The sequence below is a fragment of the Mustelus asterias genome, chromosome 5 (assembly GCF_964213995.1).
Source record: "Mustelus asterias chromosome 5, sMusAst1.hap1.1, whole genome shotgun sequence".
Classification (NCBI taxonomy): Eukaryota; Metazoa; Chordata; class Chondrichthyes; order Carcharhiniformes; family Triakidae; genus Mustelus; species Mustelus asterias.
The window spans coordinates 108,081,498-108,101,675 of record NC_135805.1 but is presented as its reverse complement, the minus strand read 5'-3'; the positions used below and the strand labels follow the sequence as shown (position 1 = coordinate 108,101,675).

General features: G+C 41.7%; 1 protein-coding gene across 1 annotated transcript; it reads left to right on the top strand.

Moving 5' to 3' along the window:
- The first annotated feature begins 2,808 nt into the window (after window positions 1-2,808).
- rsad2 (radical S-adenosyl methionine domain containing 2) lies at window positions 2,809-16,267 on the top strand. The gene is made up of 6 exons (XM_078213191.1): window positions 2,809-3,210; window positions 4,623-4,784; window positions 9,287-9,516; window positions 10,830-10,979; window positions 12,830-12,862; window positions 14,284-16,267. The coding sequence occupies exons 1-6, from the start codon at window positions 2,910-2,912 to the stop codon at window positions 14,446-14,448; spliced, it is 1,041 nt and encodes a 346-aa protein (XP_078069317.1). The 5' UTR covers window positions 2,809-2,909; the 3' UTR covers window positions 14,449-16,267.
- Window positions 16,268-20,178: the final 3,911 nt, after the last annotated feature.

Sequence of the window (20,178 nt, the reverse complement as noted above, 5' to 3'; positions counted from 1 at the left end):
ACCAACCTTATTAAACACACTTTGTACACTTGCACGTTTGCACTCCAAACCTTCCTTGATCTCTTTGTATTTTCTATGATCCCATTTAATTCTGAAGTTTGTAATGCTGTGATGTTTGCGCAGAAGCAGAGCAGTTAGGAACCAAAACAAAAGGGGTGACACAAAAGTAGAAAGTAGGACAGAAGCAAATTTACAGGGAGAGTGAGATGAACCCTCAGTTTCTGATTCTGGAGAAATTGAGAATGTGCGTCCCATGACAGAGAGGAGCGGAGGTAAGGTGTTCACTTACCTGATCCTTCTTAGTGTGTTCTACTTATAGAACACACTAAGAAGGTTCTACTTAGAGAACACACTAAGAAGGATCAGGTAAGTGAACACCTTACCTCCGCTCCCCTCTGCTGTGGGACGCACATTCCCAATTTCTCCAGAATCAGAAACTGAGGGTTCATCTCACTCTTCCTGTAAAGTGCAGACAACCACATGTAGAGGAATCCTGCAGGAGATTTACTGTTATAGAGAAGACCATGAAATGAATGGAAACGTCATAATTCCATAAAACATAGTCCCAAAGCTGTGAGGGAACAAGCACAAAATGAATTTCCCCCATAAATGCTGGGCCTAACACGATTAACATATCGGCCATTCAATTGTGGATGACTCTCATTTGATAGATTTAATAGGCAGGGTGATATTTGGAGGGAAAAAAACGGGAACCAAGGAGGTAGCAGCCTTCATTCAAGAAGTCAGTAAAAGTTCGCTCTCCAGCTAAGTAAGTGAGGAATGGATGCGTGCTTCAACCACTGTGTTGTGAGATGTGGCTTCAGCTATTGCAGGTATAAAGAATGATGCAGCATGCACAAATGCAAAGCTACAAGGCATGGTAACTGACAGCTTCCCAACAAAGTTCTCCCCCCACCCCCCACTTTGAGCACTCTACCACAATTTTAGATTGTAGAATCAGAGAAGCACACCACACAGGACCAGCAAAGGAAAACCTGGACAAAATAATTAAGAGGTTTTTTTTATTCATTTATGGAACGTGGGCATTGCTGGCTAGACCAGCATTTATTGTCCATTCCTGGTTTCCCTTGAGAAGCTAGTGGTGAGCTGTCTTCTTAAACCATTGCAGTCGCTGAGGAGTAGGTACACCTACAGTGTTGTTACGGAGGGGGTTCCAGGATTTTGACCCAGCAACAGTGAAGGAACAATGATATATTTTCAAGTTAGGATGATGAGTGACTTGGAGGGGAACCTCCTGGTGGTGGTGTTCCCAGGTAACTGTTGCTCTTGTCCTAGATGGAAGTAGTTATAGGTTTGGAAGATACTTATTAGAAATTTACTTAATTATTACCTAATTATTAGAAAATTAGAGCACAGTGTAACTGACACCAGCTAACTGGAGATTGTTTCTTTTTTTCCCCTTGGATACAGTTTTTAAGGTTGGAATTTTTGCAATGGTCTAATGCTGGTACATCGCAGAAAGAGAGAGAATGCAGGTTGAGTGGAGGGAATATGTGGCACATTCATAAGAATTGCAGTGTGTTTGTTTTCATAGCACAGCCACTTGTGAATTGTGTGTTTCTGGGCAAATGTGTGTATCTATGACAGACGCTATCGAAGTAATAGTTATGGAAGATTCTCTATTTGGCTCATGAGAGGTAAGAATGCTGGCAAAACTATACAGATTGTGCCTATTATCTGCCATGACATTTTGCCAGCAGCAGAAAAGATGACAGATTCGCTACCTGTCGGGAGGACAATTGAGTCACTTAACTGGCCAATCAAGGACCTCTTCCCACATTTGTGCCCATCAGGAGGGCCTCCTCACCCCTGGACAGACTGCCCTCAGCTCTGATGTAGGGTCACCTGACTCGAAAAGTTTGCTGTATTCTCTCTCCACAGATGCTGTCAGACCTGTTGAGTTTCTCCAGCATTTTCTGTTTCTGTTTCAGGTTCCAGCATGTGGTATTTTGCCTTTATCTTAGTGTTTGATTCACTGCCACTTCTCTTCCAAGAATACAAAAGCAAAATACTGCGGACGCTGGGATCTGAATCGAAGCTCTGACGAAGGGTCATCCTGACTCCAAACATTGGCTCTATTCTCTCTTCATAAATGCTGTCAGACCTACTGAGATTTTCCAGCATTTTCTGCTTTTGTTTCTTCCAGGATTGCCTTCCCTGAAGAAGCACTGCTCTTCTCAACGAGGGGATTTCACCATTTAGATTTCCTTTGTCCAATTACAGTTCCTGCCCCACCCCGCCCCCCCTCGCCCCAGTCTCATAGTATAAATCTTGTCTGATTTTCTTTGCCTTCAGCTCTGATGACTCCGTCATCCTGATTCCAAACGTTGGCTCTATTCTCTCTCCACAGATGCTGTCAGACCTGCTGAGATTCTCCAGCATTTTCTGTTTTTGTTTCTGGTTACCTCCCAGCTGCCACCAAGGTGGTGGAGTGGGGAGGTGGGAACACGACTCCTTTTTGGGAACTCTTTTTAGCCCACTGAGCCCAACTCCCCCCCCCCCCCCCTCACGCCAAATGTGCTGCTTCTGCCTGCCGAAGTGGAGCTGTCCAGCACAGTCTGACAATCCCAGCAGTGTCTTCAAGCCCTCTCCCATATCAGCGAAATCGCTGTATTTTACATTGTGGCGAAAACACAACAATGAAAAAGGGACACGTTTTCTCGAAGCACGAGTTGAGGATGTTTGTCTTAACAGCTGATGACATCTGTTGCTGTTTTCATTTTCGATTTCTGTTCTGATGAAATGAAACTTGGCAACAGTATCTTGATGCCAGTCATTCCTCCTTGCGTCATAGAGCGTACATATATATACAACTCACCACACCAAAACATCAGCAATAGGAGAGAATCGCCAGTGAGAATCACATCAGCACCACCCCGGGGAGAAAAATGTACATTGTGGTTATTTGCATCAAGTTTCTGTTGCAAGTTTGCATCGACCGGGTGGGTGAGATCTCCCAGTGGTTGATGAAGCTCATAGCCTTGGGTAGATATGGGGTCAGTGAGAGGAGGAGGGAAAGAGTAAAGAGGGGCAAGAGTAGGGAGCCCATTCCAAGTCCCACCAGTGTCAATTACCATTTCACCCGCCAATGCAACTACAAGTGCGGCTTCTGTTTCCACACTGCCAAGACATCTTTCGTGTTGCCCTTGGAAGAAGCCAAAAAAGGTCTGAAACTGCTTAAGGAAGCCGGTAAGTGGCGGAATCCGCTTACAATGTTGTTTAATTTCTTTTCATTCAGAATAACAGTGTGCTATAGGAACGGGGAGAGGATAATTAATGCTGAAGTTCTCATAAAAAATAATAATAGCCCGTGAAACTTCTTATATCTTTACAGTGCAATGTTGTGATTGCTAATAGGGGTCAAGTGTAATAAACTAAACATTGGCGGATATCAGTGACAATTGTTTACTTTAAAGTTGATGTTTCCGTAGGGCTTTTTTTAATTCACGTACTCACACGGAAGTGTGTAGCAGTTACAGCAATGGGCAGAAGTACAAAATGCACAACTCTGATGTGTGATGAGCAAAGGGAAGGAGGCTGGACTGTGGACTAGTGGGCAACAGACAGCAATTGATGACATTGCCGGGCAATGGAAGTAGGTGCTATGAGGAATAGAAATAGAGTACAATGGGAGAAAGACATGTTCAAAATGTTTCCTGCTCCAAAACAGACCATGGAGTGTCAGCCTTGGTTCAGGAAATAACTCACAGTACTTGTCCCAGCAGTCTGGTCATGGGGACCATATCTCACCATGGGTCACGCCCCTACCGCCTAGGTTTACTTTCACGCTTGTAACATTACGGAATTTAACATGCTTGTGACTATTCCCCTCCATTGGTGAACTGACATGACTAGGTTTCCATTATTTGTTTTGTTACTGAACTGGGAAGCTCAGGAAATAATTCTTTAATCCTAGAGTATTCCTGTAAAGTACCTGATAGGTACTTTAAAAAAGTACTTAGGGTAACAGTGATTAGCACTGCTGCCTCACAGTGCCAGGGACCCCGGGTTCGATTCTCGGCTTGGGTCACTGCCTGTGTGGAGTTTGCATATGTTCATGGGTTTCTATCTGCGTGGGTTTCCTCCGAGTGCACCGGCTTCCTCCCAGTCTGAAAGATGTGCTTGTCAGGTGCATTGGCCATGCTAAATTCTTACTCAGTGTATCCTGACTGTGGCGACTAAGGGATTTTCACAGTAACTTAATTGCAGTGTTAATGTAAGCCTACTTGTGACACTAATAAATAAACTTTGAACTTGATGGTTGGATACAGCAGTTAATAATGTAAATACACTGGGTTGAACGACCTTGTAAGAAGTTTAACAACACCAGGTTAAAGTCCAACAGGTTTATTTGACTTTAACCTGGTGTTGTTAAACTTATTGTGTTTACCCCAGTCCAACCCCGGCATCTCCACATTTCCAGAAGCAAATTGACTGAAACAACTTTGTTGTCCATGTACTTCATGTAATTCATTATTGTTCTGTGGTCTGGATTCTCTTTTTCTAACTGTCCTGTGAACATCAGGATTATATTGATGCCGTTACCTTCACTGTTGACATCTCAAAGATTTGATTCCAAACATTTGTTTTGTTTCGCCCAGGCATGGAAAAAATCAATTTTTCGGGAGGAGAGCCTTTCCTGCACAATCGGGGGGAGTTTCTGGGCAAGCTGGTACAGTATTGTAAACAGGAGTTGAAACTGCCCAGTGTCAGCGTTGTGAGCAATGGAAGTCGGATCACCGAGAATTGGTTCAAAAATTACGGTAATCTGTTATCTATTTGTGTTCAGGTCTGAGATTGGGCGTACACCTGTGTACATATTCTATTCAGATTACAGTTCATATCTAACTAAATACTGCTGAAAAGAGTTAAAAGTAAACAAGGTACTTGCCAAGTGATACATTTGATAATTATATAGTTTGATGTGATGTCAAACAGATGTAATTGTACACATTGGTGAAAATGACGTAGGTAGAAAGAGCAGGGAGGTCATACGAGAGCAATTCAGGGAGATGGGTGCTGGGCTAAAAAATAAGGCCTCTAGGGTAGCAATCTCTGGACTGCTCCCAGTGCCTAGTGCTAGTGAGGCCAGGAACAGGGAGATTCTACAATTGAACACGTGGCTAAAGGACTGGTGCAACAGGGAGGGTTTCAAATTCATAGATCATTGGGAAGTCTTCATGATAGGATGGCACCTGTACGGAAAGGATGGGTTACACCTTAACTGGAAGGGCACAAATATCCTGGCTGGGAGTTTTGCTAGAGCGTTTCGGCAGGGTTTAAACTAGTGTGGCGGGGGGTGGGGATCAAAACAGTAGGTCAGTAAGTACTGAGGCTGGGGTTGAGCTGGGGGCCTGGGCAAGGCTAGCTAAGAAGAAGAGCATTCTGGAGCAGGGTGACCTGAGTGGGCCTGGAGGTCTGGAGTGCATCTGCTTCAATGCGAGGAGCGTAACGGGTAAGACAGACGAACTTAGGGCCTTAATGCTTACGCGGAATTTGGATGTGGTTGCGGTGACGAAGACATGGTTAAAAGAAGGACAGGACTGGCAGCTGAATATTCCGGGGTATAAGTGTTTTAGGTGAGACAGAGGAGGGGCTAAAAAAGGTGGGGGAGTAGCGGTATTAGTTAGGGAGCATATTACAGCGGTGCAGAGGGTGGACAATTTGGAGGGGTTATGTAATGAGTCGCTGTGGGTGGAACTCAGAAACAGGAAAGGTGCAATCACTATGCTGGGGCCATACAGGCCATCCAACAGCCCACGGGAAGTGGAGGAACGGATATGTCAGGAGATTCTGGATATGTGCAGAAAAAATAGGGTTGTTGTAGTGGGAGACTTCAATTTCCCTGGCATAGACTGGAAAGTGCTTAGGGCTGGGGGTCTGGATGGGGAGGAATTTGTAAAATGCATACTCGAAGGTTCTTTGGAACAGTATGTAAATAGCCCAACTAGAGAGGGGGCGATACTGGATCTAGTTCTGGGAAATGAGCCCGGTCAGGTCGTCAAAGTTTCGGTAGGGGAACATGTGGCAAATAGTGACCACAACTCTGTTAACTTTAGGATAGTAATGGACAAGGACGAATGTTGTCCTAAAGGTAGGGTGCTAAATTGGGGGAAGGCTAACTATAGCCGGATTAGGCAGGAATTGGTGGCCATTGATTGGGAGAGGCTGTTCGGGGGTAAGTCCACGTCTGGCATGTGGGAGTCTTTTAAAGAACAGTTGATAAGGCTGCAGGACAGGCACGTGCCTGTAAAAAGGAAGGATAGGAAAGGTAGGATTCGAGAGCTGTGGATAACCAGGGAAATTGAGGATCTGATCAAAAAGAAAAGAGAGGCGTTCGTTACGTCCAGGCAACTGAAAACAGATGGAGCTCTGGAGGAATACAGAGAGAGTAGGAAAGAACTCAAACGGGGAGTTAGAAGGGCAAAAAGAGGTCACGAAATGTTCTTGGCAGACAGGATTAAGGAGAACCCTAAGGCATTTTATTCATATGTTAGGAACAAAAGAGTTTTCAGGGAAAAGGTCGGACCTCTCAGGGACAAAGGAGGGGAATTATGCTTAGAACCCAAGGGAATAGGGGAGATCCTAAATGAATACTTTGCATCGGTATTCACAAAGGAGAGGGACTTGTTGACTGGGAGTGTCTCAGAGGGAGGTGTTGACCCGTTAGAGAGAATCTCCATTACAAGGGAGGAAGTGTTAGGTTTTTTAGGTAACATTAAAACTGACAAATCCCCAGGGCCTGATGGCATCTATCCTAGACTGCTCAGGGAGACAAGAGATGTAATTGCTGGGCCTCTGATGGAAATCTTTGTCTCTTCATTGGACACAGGTGAGGTCCCTGAGGATTGGAGGATAGCGAATGTGGTCCCGTTATTTAAGAAGGGTAGCAGGGATAACCCGGGTAATTATAGGCCAGTGAGCTTGACGTCCGTGGTAAGGAAGTTGTTGGAGAGGATTCTTAGAGACAGGATGTATGCGCATTTAGAACGGAACAATCTCATTAGTGACAGACAGCATGGTTTTGTAAGAGGGAGGTTGTGCCTTACAAATTTGGTGGAGTTTTTTGAGGAAGTGACAAAAACGGTTGACGAAGGAAGGGCCGTGGATGTCGTCTACATGGATTTCAGTAAGGCATTTGACAAAGTCCCTCATGGCAGGTTAGTTAAGAAGGTTAAGGCTCATGGGATACAAGGAGTGGTGGCTAGATGGGTAGAAAACTGGTTTGGCCACAGGAGACAAAGGGTAGCAGTCGAAGGGTCTTTTTCCAGCTGGAGGTCTGTGACCAGTGGTGTTCCTCAGGGCTCTGTACTGGGACCTCTGCTATTTGTGATATATATAAATGATTTGGAAGAAGGTGTAACTGGTGTTATCAGCAAGTTTGCGGATGACACAAAGATGGCTGGACTTGCGGATAGCGATGAACATTGTCGGACAATACAGCAGGATATAGATAGGCTGGAAAATTGGGCGGAGAAATGGCAGATGGAATTTAATCCAGATAAATGCGAAGTGATGCATTTTGGAAGAACTAATGTAAGGGGAAGTTATACAATAAATGGCAGAGCCATCAAGAGTATAGAAACACAGAGGGACCTAGGTGTGCAAGTCCACAAATCCTTGAAGGTGGCAGCACAGGTGGAGAAGGTGGTGAAGAAGGCATATGGTATGCTTGCCTTTATAGGATGGGGTATAGAGTATAAAAGTTGGAGTCTGATGTTGCAGCTGTATAGAACGCTGGTTAGGCCACATTTGGAGTACTGCATCCAGTTCTGGTCGCCGCACTACCAGAAGGACGTGGAGGCTTTAGAGAGAGTGCAGAGAAGGTTTACCAGGATGTTGCCTGGTATGGAGAGTCTTAGCTATGAGGAGAGATTGGGTAAACTGGGCTTGTTCTCCCTGGAAAGATGGCGAATGAGGAGAGACCTAATAGAGGTGTACAAAATTATGAAGGGTATAGATAGGGTGAACAGTGGGAAGCTTTTTCCCAGGTCGGAGGTGACGATCACGAGGGGTCACGGGCTCAAGGTGAGAGGGGCGAGGTATAACTCAGATATCAGAGGGATGTTTTTTACATAGAGAGTGGTGGGGGCCTGGAATGCGCTGCCAAGTAGGGTGGTGGAGGCAGACACGCTGGCATCGTTTAATACTTACCTGGATAGTCACATGAGCAGTCTGGGAATGGAGGGATACAAACGAATGGTCTAGTTGGACCAATGAGCGGCACAGGCTTGGAGGGCCGAAGGGCCTGTTTCCTGTGCTGTACTGTTCTTTGTTCTTTGTTCTTAAGCTACACAGAGCAAGAAACTCTTTGTTGAGTTTCTAGCGTGAGTCAACTCGGGCAGCTGACACCTGGAGAGACAAAACCCAACAAGATGCCAGTTTCGATACTAGATAAACTTGTCAGGGTGGAATGTTTGTCAAGGATATGCTAACATATCTAAGGGCAGAATGCCTTTCTTGAATCCTGTTGTTCAACTCTTTGAGCTCATGTAAATGAGGTTGGTATGAGAGTGAATTTCTAGTTGCACGATGCAACATTTAGTCATGACCGTACTAAAAAAATGTTAATTCATGTCAGCCCATGATATCAGCCGTTCGGTTACATATATTGAACCAGACATTGGAAAATCTATTTCAATGAATCCCCACTAAGTGGGTTCAAGTTTTACTGGGGTCAGTGGGGAGGTGCCTCAAGCATAAATGAGTCATCTTGTCTGAGAGAAGTAACATTTTCAACCAATTTGATTCCAGAACAGAATTTGTACAGCCCAGTGCTGCCTTTTTGTAGTACCATAGAATCCCGATAGTGCAGAAGGAGGCCATTTAGCCCATCGAGTCTGCACCAACTCTGACAGAGTATCTTATCCAGGCTCTCTCCTCCACCCTATCCCCAAAACACCACACATTTACCATTACTAATTCAATTAACCTACACAACCTAAGGAGCAATTTAGCATGGTCATACCACCTATCCTGCATGTCTTTGGACTGCGGGAGGAGACTGGATCACGTGGAGAAAACCCACACAGGCACGGGGAAAATGTGCAAACTCCACAGTAGTCACCCAAGGCCGGAAATGAACCCAGATCCTTGGTGCTGTGAGGCAGCAGTGCTAGCCACTGTGCTGCGCCCGTAAACTGGTGCTAGGTAGATTTTTTCTATACACCTGCCTGTAGAAAACAGAAGTGACAGCTTATTGTCAGGCTTTTGAAAACTATGTTGCTGCAACTTAATGCTTAATAGTCCAACATTGATGTTACAGGTAAAGATCTGGACATTTTGGCTGTTTCGTGTGACAGTTTTGAAGAAGACACCAATCGTCTGATAGGCCGTGGGCAGGGAAACAAAAATCACATTGAAAACCTCCTGAAGGTCAGAACGTGGTGCAAGGATTACAAAGTGGCTTTTAAAATCAACTCTGTCATTAACAGATTCAATCTTGAAGAGGATATGAATGAACAAATCAGGACGTTGAATCCAGTAAGATGGAAGGTAATTCAATTCAGTCATATTTCATGATTTCAGCTACGACCAATGAAATGTAAGAACATGGAGGACTGGGGCAGAATTCTAGTGTATCTGTTGCAGGGAGAACTGCTTTTTTGGGTGGTTCCAAAAATCCTGAGCCAGCGGGGACAGTCTCTGCTTCCGCTCATTGGAATATGTGGAAAAACTGGTTTGAGTGCATGTCTGAGAACATCCCTTGGCTTTTATATAAATTAACCCAGCTAAACCTGATGGATTCAGTGGAAGCTACACCATTGAGAGCAACCAAAATCTCATTGCTGCCATCAGAACAGGGTGTTTATTGGTCCCACAAATCAATGTGGAAGTTGGGAAGACCTATTAATAAATTAATTTTCTTGAATATTGTTTTGTTTGCATCTGGCCTTAAGTACTTGCATGTCTCAGCTGACGCTTAGAAGGAATTTTCAAACCAAATTAATGTTCCTTTAATATGGGCAATATGTTTGGAGAATGGTGGAGAACAATTTATTTCTAGTCAGTGGATTTGCTTTCATTGTGGGTGTTAATGTTGATGGTTTTATGAGAGCCTAATGACCTGAGTCTTGATGGCTCAATTTGAGATGTGCTCTGCATGTTTAGTGATGATCATTGCTAAGGTCCATTTTTGACATTTTCCCCTTCTAGCATTGAAAATATGTATATGTTTTTAAAAATAAAGAAGCCCACCAAAGGGCAGGAGAGGTAAAGTTTCATTTGGAATATCTTATTGACTTTAGATGCAAATGTAAACATGCCCATATATAGATTTTGAGTTGAAATGCAGGGAGTGAACTGAGAGAAAGTCCTACAGTCAGCAGCTGTGGTGATCATGGTGGAAACATCAGATGGGTGGGATCCTGGAGGAAAAGTACTTTCTAGTCTCAGTGTGCCCTGAATGATAATGCTGGACTGTGGTGGTAACTTTGTAACTGATAGTTCATTATGTGCCTCTGACCTGCTTTCAAATCCCGTTGATAACGATCAAAAATTCTCCTTTATGGTTGTGAGGCAGAAAGCCTCCCGAAAGTCAGAGCGTGGTGCAAGGATTACAAGGTGTATTTTAAAATCATTTTTTAATTTCAGTTTATGAAATTTGTTTTTTACAGTTTGAATCCAATGGGTTCAAATGCACAGCAGAACACTGCTCATAACTTAGCATACCTTGGCAATGATGATGTAGGCCAGGAACAGCTGGCCCACGCTGGTAACTGGCGAACACATAATGTATGCATCACATGAGTAGGTTTGTGACAATGAGTTCTGTATATTGAATATTAAATTTATTTTATTCAATACAGGTATTCCAGTGCTTGTTGATTGAAGGGGAGAATGCTGGAGAAGAAGCTCTGAGACATGCAGAAACATTTATTATCAGCAGCGAAGACTTTCAAAGGTTTTTGGAGAGACATACAGAGATCAAGTGTCTTGTGCCTGAATCTAACGAGAAGGTAAAATGTTGTCGGAATCAAAACAGAATTTGGATAACCATTTGAGTAACCATTTCCTTTACCTTTATGATCACCAGTCATCAGCTTCTGTGAAAAGTGATTCTTTTCCTGCATTTCTACTATCACAGATTTAGCTTTGTTCTTCACCACTGGCAGCGAGCAGTGGACTTTGTGCTTGATATGACAACAGCAGTCACATCTGCGACCCAAGTATATCATGATAATATCAATAAAAATACACTTCCAAGTCTGAAAGACTGATGGTATGCTTCTGGGAAGAAAACTTAACATAAAATAATAATAAAATATTATAAAATTAACATAAAATAAGATAATAAAACACTCCATGATGCTTCAGAGGCAAAATAAAATATAACACAGGGCCACACAGGGAGATATTTGGGCAGATTATTAAAAGCATAATCGAAAAGGTAGATTTGAAGGAACGACTTAAAGGAGGAAAAGTAGAGAGGCAGAAAGGTTTAGGGAGGAAATTCTGGAACTTACTGGCCCAGTAGCTGTAGAGATGGGCATGAACGGTGGGGGTGATTAAAATCAGGCATGCTTCAGAGAGTGGAATTAGAGGAAAGCATATATTTCAGAGGTTTGTAAGACTAGAGGAGATTATAGAGATGAGAAGGGATCAAACCATGAAGGCATCATAAAACAAGGATGATTATTTTAAAATCAAGGTGTTATTTAACCAGGAACCAATGTGGTAAGCAAGCACAGGCATGATAGAAGAATGACATTTGGTGCAAGTTAGAAAATAAGCAAAAAGTTTTTGATGACTTCACATTTACAGAGGGTGGAATGGGAGACGCCAGCCAGGAATACATTGAAATAGACAAGTCTGGACATAACAAAAACATGGATTAAGTTTCAGCAACAGAGCTGGGGCACAGGTGGAAGCGGGCAGTTACAAAGATAAAAGTTGATTGTCTTGTGACATAGCTCTGGCCCGCTCACGGTATGTTTCTCATGATGGAAGGCAGTGCACCGTTGGCTGGTGGCAGCATCTTCTGGTTCCGCCGCTGTCAGTGGGATTTCCCATTGACCCCACCCCACTGAGAAACCTGCGGCGGGAGTGCACCGTAGGCAGGACAATAAGATCCCGCCAGTGTGAACAGCCGGAATGTAACGGCCATAAGTTATAATGTACAAAAACAGACCATTTGGTCCAATCAGTTCATGCTAGTGTTATACTCCCCCCGAGCCTACTCCTATCTTTCTTCAACTAACCTACCATTGTAAACCTATGTTCCCTTCTCCCTCATTTGCTTGTCTAAATGCATCCGTAACAATTACTTCAACCACTTCTTGTCACTCTCTGTGATAGCGAGTTCCACATTCTCACTGCTCTTTGAGTAAAGAAGTTTCTTCTGGGTTCCCTATTGAGTAGCATAGATGCAGTTGAAAACGGATCTCAAGATGACAGGGTAAAAAGTCAAACCCCTCCAATGAATCCTGCCTAGACTAACAAAGATTCATCTCAAAAATGACATGTCTGTAGTACATCCATATACCTAGATTACAATAAGTACTGCTGCTATAAACATATTTATGTTAAATCTAATAATGTTATCAGCCCTCGTCACTTTTTCTGTTGTTGACTCTTGTTGGTCTTTGCAGATATCAACTTGTCCACATTGAAAATTTATCCTACTGCTAATATTATACTTGAGCATTTTTCTGTACTACTACTTCAGTCTTATGCCTTTGTGTTGTTTTCATTGGTGTAGTTTTGAATTTTGCACCTATTCCTCTGGAATTTATTTTAAAAATGTGCCATTTCTGTTGAGCAAAGAGAATAGCTGTGATCCTAATTCATGTGTGTGCTCTCTCCACAGATGCGAGATTCCTACCTCATCCTTGATGAATATGTAAGTACTCTTAATGCACCTGACATAATACAGTGCTGTCTTGTTAAGTTCCTGTTGATACTGCTTGTGTACTAAAAGTGCATATAAAATGTGCTGCTGCGTGATTATTTCTATATTTTAAAAAATTGTTACTATAATTGGACACTAATACAACATAAAGACACACACCAGTTATACTTTATGAGAACAATTCATTTAAAGAGGTTACTGGAAGCAAATTCAAAGTCAGCTTCAGAAAGGAATTAAATGTATACTTCAAATTTGAAGGCAAAGAGATTGGACTAATCAGATAGCGCTTTCCAAGGACGAGTACAGTCATTGTGAACCATATGACCTCCTTCTATGATGTATGATTCAATATAATTATATTTATAGAATTGCACTCAGAGGGAGCATGAGAATGATAGTCAATTTCATGCGAAACTATGTTCTGCTAACAACCATGTTTTAATTGAGTACACCACTCAGTTGCACTCAGTGCAATATGCTTAATTTATGATGATTTCTGTTTCTGAGAAATGCGGGTCAATGAACTGAGAGGACATGATAAATTATTGAAGAGAGAATGACAGGTGAAGGGCTTCCAAAACTATATCCATCATTATACACATGACAAATCTAACATAAATATTCACAAATATTCCAAATTCTGTTTTCATTGGAAACATGTCAAACCTTTTGAAATGGCAGATATAATCTAGGTTAAAACTGCATGGAAACTTGCAATGTTTGGCTTCTAAAGTCACATGTTTAAAACTTCAAATAGATGTTAAACTGATATTTATTTATAGGAAAAACATATATATGCAATAGGTGTAGTGCCAGGCTTCTCTCTTACATTTTAGTTGTCAGGCTGAAATAACACTGCTATGATCCTTTGCATTTGGTATCATAATGAAGCTTAATTGTAACTCGTGTACTCCACAAACATAGGATTAAGTATTGAAATGCATTCAAATTCTCAGAATACAATGGATTCACTGAGGACCAGGCAAATAATGCAGGTACACACACACACAAATAATCAAATTGGAACATCTTAAAATCTGGCATTGCTTTTAAATAAATTCTGTAAAGTAACAAATTTGCAGTTTTTAATTGTTGGAGGAACAAAAACACTGGCATGCATATTCACTCAAACTTACTTCAGCAGTGACGTAAAACAGGAAATGTTAGAAATGCTGCCTGTTATATGAACTGCCTGATTATTCTTTGCATTGAAGTCAATGTATTAAGGGAGGCAGATCCAATGTCACCTATTTTGCATCCTCATTGAAGTTGAAAGTTCAAATCATTATCATCTTTGAAATAAAATGTTAATGGAACTAAGATTTCACAGGTGATATGTACATATAGTTTAGCATTTTATAATTCCCTGTTTATAAACAATCTTCCCTCTCTGTTCTCTTAATATTTTTCAGATGCGCTTTCTAGATTGTACCCAAGGGAGAAAAGATCCATCCAAATCTATCTTGGATGTAGGCGTTGAGAATGCTATTAAATTTAGTGGGTTTGATGAGAAGATGTTTTTTAAACGTGGTGGTAAATATATATGGAGCAAAGCAGATATGCGTTTGGAATGGTAACTGACTGTTTTTCCACATTCTTGCTTGTACAGATAATAAACTGAGTTCACGCTATGCACTTTTATAAATCTGTCAAATATTGCCATATTTTAGACAATTCTAATTGTCTAAAAGAAAATGGCACTCAATGCTATGTCCTTTCAAATACACCATGGTTGTACATTGTAATATAGGGCATACGTCTTGGACACATAAAATCACTGCACTAGTTTGTAGTGAAATGTAAAATTCACAACAAAGGAACAAAACATGATTGCCAAAGGTGTATTTATTTTTCTCTTTGCATTCTGAAATGCTCAAAAGATTTTTATTGACTGGATTATAATGAATTGCAAACCGAGAGGTTAGAAAAAGTATTTGATGTGCTTTGTCCACCCTGAGAAAACATTGTTGAGATGCAGGGTACTATGCATTACCACATCTGAAATATGGACTAATAAGTTTTGGGTGATTGACTGTATTTTGAATGGTTTATGTTTTTATTACATTTTAATAGAGTATAAGTTGACCAGCATTAATGCTTCAGGTATGAATATAATTAAAATCCTCAAAAAGTAAAAGATCAAAAACTAGTTTTGATAAAGATAAGGTCAGTGGTGTTCATTTTCAACATGGCCATTATATTTAATACAGAGAACTGTTATTTCTACTTCACAATAATAAGTGTAGCTTTTTTATTTTTTTAAATGTTTGCACTGTATTAATACAAGATGCAAGGCACTTCATAGTATATACTGTCTATTCTGTCAGTTCCCAGTGAATAATCACTTTACTCTTAAATTGCGTCCATTTGTTTGTGCAGAAAAACTCACTTATCAGAAGTTTACCTTCACTTATTTATACCACAGATGTCACTAGTCCAACAATGGTTTACCTTTTCGCTAAAGACACTGTTATTACTGTCTTGATACCAGCTCACAGTCCCAGTTTTTTTCAGAGTTCTAGTTCTGTAATTCTGTCATTCAATGAATTAAAAGCAGGCAGCACTTACAGCAAACATGTATATTTACACCAAATAGGGGGAACAGTGGTTTGCTTCCAATCTTGGCAATGTGCAAAGATAGTGAGAAGACTGGATATTAATTTGTTATAATCCCAACAAGTTACAAAGTGACATAAATAAAGTCAAAAATGAAAAAAAATTATCTTTCTTTTGTATTCATCTGCTATAGCTTTCATTGCCACCTTTACGTTAGTTCAGAGCCAATTACACCCTAATGCAATAACTTGCATTATGTTTATCTCATAATGTTACTTTATTACACGGTACACATGAATAAAACATTATCTTTTGGTCTTTGTTTCTCTCACTTGTTTATTTGTCTGTCTCATCTGCTGCTTTTTATTAACTCCCCCAACCCATCCTGGTACTTTTTGTCCCCTTTTTGTTTACCTATTTTTCATTGCTTTCTGTTAAAAATATTTTACATCTCTCTCTGGTCAACTCTTTTATTTCCAAATCAGCTTTCATTACATTTATTTTTGTATCCATCTCTGCTGGTGCGTACTTGATCTTATGCTGAAACTTTGTAACCAATTCTCTATTTCACCACAGTTCTAATACCCTTGATCAAAATAATCTTCTTCACAAGCACACACTAAGCTCCCATGTACAATTGATCTAGCAGAATGACTCTATTTCAAAAGGATGTGTGGTATAAATAAGGTATTATTAGGATATTTAGTTAACAGTGTTTGGAACTTTTGAATCATATGAGCTCATCCAGCAGTGGAATTGATGTATATGTCAATAGTTGTATTTTGTGAATATAATGACTTTTGCAATATTTTGTAATAATAAAATCTGAATAAAGTGGTTAAAAATATGCAATGCCTACTTTGTATTATATTTTTGAGAGTCTCATTAGATAAGAGAACACAGTCCTTTCATTTAGTCAATATTAAGCAGAGTTTGTACATTGTATTTCCGTAAGGTGAGATCTAAAACTCCCAGAAAAATTGCATCAATGAAGTTATGACAGTCAAGTGGGAGTACCCACACAGACATTTGCTCTCCATCTGAATGGTTCTAAAACTTTCTGCCTTTGTTTCCAATTTCTAGCATCTACAGCTTTATTTTAATGTTTTCTTCATCTTGCTACACACTGCAAAATCCTTAACAATCCTCTAAGGTTCACATTGGACACTACATTATGAAGAATTTTCCCTCAGGGAAGCTATGCAACTTTTAAAGTGAATTATACTTATGTGATTCAAAATGCATTCAAAGAAAAAAGGTACAATGTAGATCTTAGCACTTTTTAAAATATATTTTTTATATATGTTAAAAAATGTCAATACAGCAAAATGACTTGGTTTCCTACTGCACCCTAAAAGTATGGCTTTGAAGAGTTTGAAGAGACCCCTCTGAGTAAGTGTACATGCGTTATTTGGGATTGAGGCCTTTAGAAAAGTGAAGGTTGATGCATGACCTTATAGATGTGTTTAAGATTATGATCAGACCAATAGTATAGATATAGAAAAAATATTTCCTCTTCTAGGAGTCCAAAACTAAGTGAGTTGCAGCAGTTAACACATCCAATAAAAAATTAGGTGAAACTTATTTGAGCAGGGAGTGGTTAGAATGTGAAACTTCCTACCAGATGGAGACGGGAGAGGTGCCGGACGATTGGAGGATTGCGGATGTGGTTCCTATTTTCAAGAAGGGGAATAGGGATAGCCCAGGAAATTACCGACCGGTGAGTCTAACCTCAGTGGTTGGTAAGCTGATGGAGAAGATCCTGAGGGACAAGATTTATGAGCATTTAGAGAGGTTTAGTATGCTCAAGAATACTCAGCATGGCTTTGTCAAAGGCAGATCGTGCCTTACGAGCCTGGTGGAGTTCTTCGAAAATGTGACTAAACACATTGACGAAGGGAAAGCGGTCGATGTGGTTTATATGGATTTTAGCAAGGTGTTCGATAAGGTCCCCCATGCAAGGCTTCTAGAAAAAGTGAGAGGGCATGGGATCCAAGGGGCTGCTGCCCTGTGGATCCAGAACTGGCTTGCCCAAAGGAGGCAGAGAGTGTGTATAGATGGGTCTTTTTCTAAATGGAAGTCGGTCACCAGTGGTGTGCCCCAGGGATCTGTTCTGGGACCCTTGCTGTTTGTCATTTTCATAAATGACCTGGATAAAGAAGTGGAGGGATGGGTTGGTAAGTTTGCCGAGGGACATAGATAGAATGCAAGACTGGGTGGAGAAGTGGCAGATGGACTTCAACCCAGATAAATGCGTAGTGGTCCATTTTGGTAGGTCAAATGGGATGAAGGAGTACAATGTAAAGGGAAAGACTATTAGTACTGTAAAGGATCAGAAGGACCTTGGGGTCCGGGTCCATAGGACTCTAAAATCGGCCCCGCAGGTGGAGGAGTTGGTTAAGAAGGCGTATGGTGTGCTGGCCTTTATCAATTGAGGGATTGAGTTTAGGAGTCCGGGGATAATGATGCAGCTATATAAGACCCTTGTCAGACCCCACTTGGAGTACTGTGCTCAGTTCTGGTTGCCTCATTACAGGAAGGATGTGGAAAAGATTGAAAGGGTGCAGAGGAGATTTACAAGGATGTTGCCTGGATTGAGTGGCATGCCTTATGAGGATAGGCTGAGGGAGCTTGGTCTTTTCTCCTTGGAGAGGTGTAGGATGAGAGGAGACCTAATAGAGATATATAAGATGTTGAGAGGCATAGATCGGGTGGATTCTCAGAGGCTTTTTCCCAGGGTGGAAATGGCTGCTACGAGAGGACACAGGTTTAAGGTGCTGGGGGGTAAGTACAGGGGAAATGTTAGGGGGAAGTTTTTCACACAGAGGGTGGTGGGCGAGTGGAATCGGCTGCCGTCAGTGGTGGTGGAGGCAAACTCAATAGGGTCTTTTAAGAGATTCCTGGATGAGCACATGGGACTTAATAGGATGGAGGGTTATAGGTAGGCCTAGAAGTTAGGGATATGTTCGGCACAACTTGTGGGACCGAAGGGCCTGTTTTGTGCTGTAGCTTTTCTATGTTTCTAAGCAGTTGAGATGAATAGTATGAATGCATTAAAACAGAAGCTAGATAAATACCATGAGCAGGAAAGGAAAAAAAAGGATATTTGATAGGATAGGTTTAGTTGCAGTATGGTGAAGTGCTCATGTGACATATACACACTGGGATGGATGAGTTGGGCGAAATGATTTGTTTTTGCACTGTATGTTCCATGTATTTTTTATAGCTGAAGGGATTAAAAGTTTTGGGCATACTGTAATTGCACGTAAAATTCCACATTTTCTTAAGGACATATATTTAATTTGGGTGCAAATAGGCATGAAAATCTGCCCCTCAATATTTTTCAAGTTGACCCACTCCAAGAGCCAACACTGGCCATCTGGCAACTCCAAAAGCACAGACGTTCTTTCAGATCTCTCTCAAGATCAACTCTCTGAAAGAGCTAAATTCCAGAGTTGAGGTGAGTATGACTGCCTTTGACATTGTGGCAGCATTTGACTAAGTTTTGTATCAGGGGACCCTAGCAAATCTGAAGTCAGTGTAATCAGTAATACTTTCCATTGGATAGAGTTATACCTAGCCCAAAGCACCAATACCACAGCCCCAGGACATTGCTGCAGGAGTTCCTCAGGGTTGTCTCCTGGGCCCAACCATCTTCAGCTGTTTCAGAATGAACTTTCCTGCTGCATAAGGTTAGAAATTGGGATACTTGCTAACACTTGCAGGACTAATCACAATTCCTCAGATACTGAAGCAGTTTGTGTTTGCATTCAACAAGACCTAAATAACATTAAGGCTTGGGGTGACATATGGCAAATTACATTAATGCCACACAAGTGCCATGAAATGACCATCTCCAACAAAAGTATCTAACCATCTATGCTTGATATTCAATGGTAATACCAGGGCTGAATCCCCCACCATCATATCCTGGAGGTTACCATTGACCTGAAACTTAACAGGACCAGATATATAAATATCATGACTACAACAACAAGTCAGGGCTGGGAATTCTGCTGCCAGTAGCTCATATCATGACTCACCAAAGTCTGTTCACCAATCGACAAAGCACAAATCAGAAGTGTGATGGAATCCTATACATTGCCTGGATGACTGCAGCTCTAACAACATTTAAAAAGTCTGACCCCACTTGACTGACACCCCATTCACCTCTTTAAAGATCTCTGCACCACCGACGCACCGTGGCAGCAGTGTATATCATCTACAAGATGCACCTCAGCAACTCCCCAAGGATATTTCAACAACTTCCAAACCCATGACCCCTGCCATCTAAAAGAACAAGGGCAGCAGATGCATGGGAGCACTAATGCCTTACACGATCCCCTCAGGTCACACAGCATCCTGACTTGGAAGGACATCTCAGCCCCTTGACCGTCCCTGGTGGGTGGAAATCCCTCGAAACAGGCACCCTGAACAGCACCGTGGCGTCGACTACACCAAGGGACGGCAGCGGTGCAAGAAGTTTGCTGCTCGCCACCAGCTTCCCAAGGGCAATCGGGGGCAGGCCGACAAATTGCTGGCCTTTGCCCACAACCTCTGAATGAATAAAAGGAAAATCCAGTCCTCACTCATCGCGTTGCCTGAACACGGTAATGCATTAATTCCCGGGGAATGAACACGACGGGACTGGTGTCAATGACAGGGGTGGAGGGGGGGAGGATGCAGCGCTCAAGCTCTTCAAACCCGCAATCAATGGCAACAGTAACACAGGCTCGACCCGCTGTCACCTG

What these genes read in the sequence shown, in the direction of transcription:
- rsad2 (XM_078213191.1), top strand. Translation starts at nt 2,910, where the DNA reads ATGTACATTGTGGTTATTTGCATCAAGTTTCTGTTGCAAGTTTGCATC. An exon ending in GAATTGGTTCAAAAATTACG is followed by an intron (nt 4,785 to 9,286) that starts GTAATCTGTTAT and finishes TTGATGTTACAG; the next exon opens with GTAAAGATCTGGACATTTTG. An exon ending in TGCCTGAATCTAACGAGAAG is followed by an intron (nt 10,980 to 12,829) that starts GTAAAATGTTGT and finishes CTCTCTCCACAG; the next exon opens with ATGCGAGATTCCTACCTCAT.